This window comes from Nuphar pumila, chromosome 12 (assembly GCF_984573655.1).
Source record: "Nuphar pumila chromosome 12, dmNupPumi1.hap1.1, whole genome shotgun sequence".
Lineage (NCBI taxonomy): Eukaryota > Viridiplantae > Streptophyta > Magnoliopsida > Nymphaeales > Nymphaeaceae > Nuphar > Nuphar pumila.
Genome location: NC_143260.1, coordinates 106,072,715 through 106,079,730, shown reverse-complemented (window position 1 = coordinate 106,079,730; position 7,016 = coordinate 106,072,715). Strand labels below are relative to the sequence as shown.

Sequence of the window (7,016 nt, the reverse complement as noted above, 5' to 3'; positions counted from 1 at the left end):
CATGAGGCATAGCCAGCACAATAACGTCTCTGATCCCAAAGGGTCGTTTCCCCGTTATGAAAAAATAAACACGCATAAAATTCTAGTTTCACCTGTATTATTATGACTTGCTTTTTCTCTTTCATGTACTTGTTTGCTTTGTCACTAATTTCAGTTTTTAACAATAAAAACTTAATTAATTAGGCTTATCAATGTCTGATCTCCCAAACCATTCTAAATGGCTTCAAAAGACAATTTAGGGTGCTTGCTTGATCTGAACTTATAGATGCATTCTTTATAACTTGCTTAGTAAAAAATATGTATTATAATAGTCTTTTTTTCTTTTTTATGTTTAGACGTGTTTTTGGAGCGACTGAAAATCAATGGCTCATATAGCATCAAAATTTGGTGAAATAAAAATCAAAGTTTATCATTAAATTGATTCAAACCAAAGCATGTTTTTTAGTGAATAAGCAATGATGAACACCTCTATAGATTAAGAATAAGCACAAACACATAACTAAGTTTTTCAAAAGTGTTTAGGATAATTTAGGACATAAACGGTGTAGGGGCTACTCATTATATATAACTGTAAAAAAGAGAACTTAGGTCTGAAACTACATCATCGGTAGAGTAATGAAAATTATATATTGAAAAACAATATAAAAATCTAACATGGTAGCTATTAGTAAACAGAGTAGCTAGAGATCTTAATGAAAAAAACTAATATGAGAATAGATTCATGTAAAAATAAAACTTCATTTCCTCCATCAAAAGATCGCCTTGTTTTGTCAGAAGGCCTGCCCAATTTGCCAAATTAAAGTCATAATAAGGCAACACAACAAGAAATGAAACACATGTTCTTCATTTTAGATACAATTCTTATCTCATACAAAGTACACAAGTTAAAAATCAATGGACTGTTCCCAACAAGAATTCTCCTTGAGGTTTGCAAAATGGATCTCAACTGTGCAGTCTAATGCCCTACCAAAGAACCACCAAAGCATGCCAGGCCAATTAACTTGATGCCTCGGGACTGCCTTTTCCTTCATCCCCTGTCATGGAGTTGACACAATACCTCAGATACACCAGAATGAAGCAGAAGAGAGTAACAATTATAAAGCACAAAAATATGGATATTATTAATCTGACAAAAGAAAATGTTTACAGAAAGCTGATTTTTTTTATGACGAAAGAACTCTCAATGAGAACCGGGTCACTTAATGAGCCCGCCTCCCTACGAGATAAAACTCAGGGTTGAGGACACAGCCACCCAGTTACATGCCTCAACCGCGATAAAGCAACGGCAGCCTCCATGCTGCCTGTGAGATTCGATCCTGGGCCTTCAGCTTGACACAGGACCCCGCCGGCCACACGGGTAACCACTGCGATGGTTTTCCAGTTTCAGCATCTTTTCCGTAAGGAGTGGAGAGGAACTGGAGTCTAAGGTTTCTGTCATAGCATTGTTTCACATTGTAGGTATCTCAGAACTAGAAAATAAAATGGTCCAGAGATGGAGTTGACAGTAATGGGCAATTGGGGATTTAGGAGATAATGATAAGTAACCAGATCAACATATTTCTGGAGATGATATGAGGGCTTAAGCACTAAGAATTGACTGTATACAGTGAAATAAGTGAAACATCTGTTTTGAGGGAAATAAAGCAATCAATCACACTTTCTAGCTCTAGATTGCCATCCCCACGATTAACCACGGGAAGGCATATAGCATAAATTAAAAATAACCGTGAAATGGTAAGTAATAACACAATGTGAAGCACATTACCTGGTTCATAACTAAATTTTCCTGAGAATTTTCATTCCCAATATTGAACACACCAATCCAATTCCTCAAAATAAAAAATACCCTTTCTCAGAATGAAACCAAAACTGTGACGCAGAAAGAAATGCCCCAAAATTGAAGCACCCAACTTCAAATTCAGCAGAAAAAAATACCAACAAGCAATAAGAAAATCATGTAAACAATAACATCACCAAAGAAAGATCTGTTTTTGGGGAAATAAAGCAATCAAGCACACTTTCTAGCTCTAGATCGTCATCCCTATGATTAGGCACAGGAAGGCATATAGAGTAAATTAAAAATAACCGTGAAATGGTAAGTAATAACACAATACGAAGCACATTCCCTGGTTCAAACTAAATTTTCCTGAGAATTTTCATTACCAATATTGAACACACCAATCCAATTCCACAAAATAAAAAATACCCTTTGTCAGAATGAAACCAAAACAGTGACGCAGAAAGAAATGCCCCAAAGTTGAGGCACCCAACTTCAAATTTAGCAGAAAAAAACACCAACAACAAATAAGAAAATCATGCAAACAATAACATAAGCAATCAAGCACACTTTCTAGCTCTAGATTGTCATCCCCATGATTAACCACAGGAAGGCATATAGCGTAAATTAAAAATAACCGTGAAATGGTAAGTAATAACACAATATGAAGCACATTCCCTGGTTCATAACTAAATTTTCCTGAGAATTTTCATTCCCAATATTGAACACACCAATCCAATTCCTCAAAATAAAAAATACCCTTTCTCAGAATGAAACCAAAACTGTGACGCAGAAAGAAATGCCCCAAAATTGAAGCACCCAACTTCAAATTCAGCAGAAAAAATACCAACAAGCAATAAGAAAATCATGTAAACAATAACATCACCAAAGAAAGATCTGTTTTTGGGGAAATAAAGCAATCAAGCACACTTTCTAGCTCTAGATCGTCATCCCTATGATTAAGCACAGGAAGGCATATAGAGTAAATTAAAAATAACCGTGAAATGGTAAGTAATAACACAATACGAAGCACATTCCCTGGTTCAAACTAAATTTTCCTGAGAATTTTCATTACCAATATTGAACACACCAATCCAATTCCACAAAATAAAAAATACCCTTTGTCAGAATGAAACCAAAACAGTGACGCAGAAAGAAATGCCCCAAAGTTGAGGCACCCAACTTCAAATTTAGCAGAAAAAAACACCAACAACAAATAAGAAAATCATGCAAACAATAACATAAGCAATCAAGCACACTTTCTAGCTCTAGATTGTCATCCCCATGATTAACCACAGGAAGGCATATAGCGTAAATTAAAAATAACCGTGAAATGGTAAGTAATAACACAATATGAAGCACATTCCCTGGTTCATAACTAAATTTTCCTGAGAATTTTCATTCCCAATATTGAACACACCAATCCAATTCCTCAAAATAAAAAATACCCTTTCTCAGAATGAAACCAAAACTGTGACGCAGAAAGAAATGCCCCAAAATTGAAGCACCCAACTTCAAATTCAGCAGAAAAAAATACCAACAACCAATAAGAAAATCATGTAAACAATAACATCACCAAAGAAAGATCTGTTTTTGGGGAAATAAAGCAATCAAGCACACTTTCTAGCTCTAGATCGTCATCCCTATGATTAAGCACAGGAAGGCATATAGAGTAAATTAAAAATAACCGTGAAATGGTAAGTAATAACACAATACGAAGCACATTCCCTGGTTCAAACTAAATTTTCCTGAGAATTTTCATTACCAATATTGAACACACCAATCCAATTCCACAAAATAAAAAATACCCTTTGTCAGAATGAAACCAAAACAGTGACGCAGAAAGAAATGCCCCAAAGTTGAGGCACCCAACTTCAAATTTAGCAGAAAAAAACACCAACAACAAATAAGAAAATCATGCAAACAATAACATAAGCAATCAAGCACACTTTCTAGCTCTAGATTGTCATCCCCATGATTAACCACAGGAAGGCATATAGCGTAAATTAAAAATAACCGTGAAATGGTAAGTAATAACACAATATGAAGCACATTCCCTGGTTCATAACTAAATTTTCCTGAGAATTTTCATTCCCAATATTGAACACACCAATCCAATTCCTCAAAATAAAAAATACCCTTTCTCAGAATGAAACCAAAACTGTGACGCAGAAAGAAATGCCCCAAAATTGAAGCACCCAACTTCAAATTCAGCAGAAAAAAATACCAACAACCAATAAGAAAATCATGTAAACAATAACATCACCAAAGAAAGATCTGTTTTTGGGGAAATAAAGCAATCAAGCACACTTTCTAGCTCTAGATTGTCATCCCTATGATTAAGCACAGGAAGGCATATAGCGTAAATTAAAAATAACCGTGAAATGGTAAGTAATAACACAATACGAAGCACATTCCCTGGTTCAAACTAAATTTTCCTGAGAATTTTCATTACCAATATTGAACACACCAATCCAATTCCACAAAATAAAAAATACTCTTTGTCAGAATGAAACCAAAACAGTGACGCAGAAAGAAATGCCCCAAAATTGAAGCACCCAACTTCAAATTCAGCAGAAAAAAATACCAACAAGCAATAAGAAAATCATGTAAACAATAACATAAGCAATCAAGCACACTTTCTAGCTCTAGATTGTCATCCCCATGATTAACCACAGGAAGGCATATAGCGTAAATTAAAAATAACCGTGAAATGGTAAGTAATAACACAATATGAAGCACATTCCCTGGTTCATAACTAAATTTTCCTGAGAATTTTCATTCCCAATATTGAACACACCAATCCAATTCCTCAAAATAAAAAATACCCTTTCTCAGAATGAAACCAAAACTGTGACGCAGAAAGAAATGCCCCAAAATTGAAGCACCCAACTTCAAATTCAGCAGAAAAAAATACCAACAACCAATAAGAAAATCATGTAAACAATAACATCACCAAAGAAAGATCTGTTTTTGGGGAAATAAAGCAATCAAGCACACTTTCTAGCTCTAGATTGTCATCCCTATCATTAAGCACAGGAAGGCATATAGCGTAAATTAAAAATAACCGTGAAATGGTAAGTAATAACACAATACGAAGCACATTCCCTGGTTCAAACTAAATTTTCCTGAGAATTTTCATTACCAATATTGAACACACCAATCCAATTCCACAAAATAAAAAATACCCTTTGTCAGAATGAAACCAAAACAGTGACGCAGAAAGAAACGCCCCAAAGTTGAGGCACCCAACTTCAAATTTAGCAGAAAAAAACACCAACAACAAATAAGAAAATCATGTAAACAATAACATAAGCAATCAAGCACACTTTCTAGCTCTAGATTGTCATCCCCATGATTAAGCACAGGAAGGCATATAGCGTAAATTAAAAATAACCGTGAAATGGTAAGTAATAACACAATATGAAGCACATTCACTGGTTCATAACTAAATTTTCCTGAGAATTTTCATTCCCAATATTGAACATTCCAATCCAATTCCTCAAAATTGACGACACTTTCTCAGAATGAAACCAAAACCGTGACGCAGAAAGAAATGCCCCAAAATCGAAACACCCAACTTCAAATTCAGCAGAAAAAACACCAACAACCAATAAGAAATTCATGTAAAAAATAATATCATCAAAGAAAGACATCAAATAAGAAAACAAAACACTAACCCAGTTCTCCTGCTTCATCATCTTCTTCCTCCTCCTCTTCATCTTCTTCTGCATTAGAAGACAGCCCATACATTTTATTCAGATACTCGACGGCCGACTTCGTGAAAACCAGTTTCTCCGAATTGAGGATGTCGAACAGGTTCAGAGTCCTGGGAGTGAGCAGCTTCAGCGTGCCGATATTCCGGCTGGACAACCTGACGTTGTCCGACACCTCGGTGCAGAAGAGCAACGAGCTCGAGGTCGGGTCGACGCCCCAACGCCTCATCGCGGCGACGAATTCTTTCGTCCTCGGCCGTTCGAATTCGTCGGCGAAATCCTCGACGACGATGGTGTTCTCGGCTGCGCTGATGAGGGCGGTGGAGAGCGCCAGCCTCTTCTCCTTCCGGTTCATCTTGATGCTCCAGTCCCTCGGCTTCGGCCCGAAGACGACGCCTCCGCCCGGCCGGAGCGGCGTTCTCTGCGAGCCCCGCCGCGCCTTGCCGGTCTTCTTCTGCTGGAAGGGCTTCCTCCCGCCCCCCCGCACCTCCGCCCTCGTTAGGGTCGAGGCGGTGCCCCTCCTCTGGTTCTGCTGGTCGGTTATGAGGCCACGGTGCACCACCGCCCGGGCGGTCTCCGGAGGCGCCGATTTGAGATCGAGGGTCGTCTCTCCGACCTTCTCTCCGGCGAATGTGAGTATTGGAAGGGTCGCTAACTGTGCTTGGACAGGTTTTGAGTGGTGGATGTGCTTTAAGGGTTGGGAGTTCAGAGTGGAGAGGTGGAGATTGGGGGAGACGTAGAGTTTTAGGGATTGTGAGGGGGAATGGTGGAAGATGGAGGAGGAGAAGAAGCTGATGGAGGTGGTGGACGCCATCGCTTGTCTCCCCAGAATCTGCAGAGTTTTAGAGGGGAGTATCTGCTGATGTATGTTATCCGTTTCTCATGCCGTGGGTGCTGTCAACGGGTCTTGTTTGTATCGGATACCCGAATTCCCGGGTACAGGCATAGAAAGTGCCGACCGATAATATTCCAGTGGACTCGAACCCGACCCGAGCAATATGCGGGTCGGGTTTGGGTCATGATTTTTTCCGGGTACCCGACCAACCCAGTTTTTTTGCCGGGTATTGGACCGGACCTGAGTATCACATATCTATTTTTAATAAAAATAAATTTATAAAATTATGCTGGTCTGGTTATGGGATTCTATTTTTGTGATCGACAAACCCGAACCCCGGTTATTAGTTATATGGGTGGGTCCAAGTCAACCCTTACCCGACCCATTTAACATCGGAGATATTTTACAAATACTGCGATTTCATCGTGATATTTTCAATGGCCGATAAAATTCAACAAAAATCACGTTTTTCTCCCCTATTAATGTCAGAATAATTAGTTTTATCTGTTATTGTAAACTTTTTTTTATGACGTGTTTATATACGTTTTATCAGTGTGTGTGTGTGTATATATATATATATATATATATATATATATATATATATTTGAACTTTTTTTAAAAAGTAGAATTTATGTATTTTATTATATCACAATACTTAAAGTAAAACCCATGAACTTTTGACAATGTT

The 7,016-nt window shown here is 37.9% G+C and overlaps 1 protein-coding gene across 1 annotated transcript; it reads right to left on the bottom strand.

Moving 5' to 3' along the window:
* Positions 1–718: 718 nt before the first annotated feature.
* Positions 719–6,380, bottom strand: LOC149821479 (large ribosomal subunit protein uL4c-like). The gene is made up of 2 exons (XM_089982012.1): positions 5,458–6,380; positions 719–1,034 (listed from the first exon to the last, which is right to left on the bottom strand). Exons 1-2 carry the CDS (start codon positions 6,305–6,307, stop codon positions 997–999), a joined length of 888 nt encoding a protein of 295 aa, XP_089838138.1. The 5' UTR covers positions 6,308–6,380; the 3' UTR covers positions 719–996.
* Between the last annotated feature and the right edge of the window lie 636 nt (positions 6,381–7,016).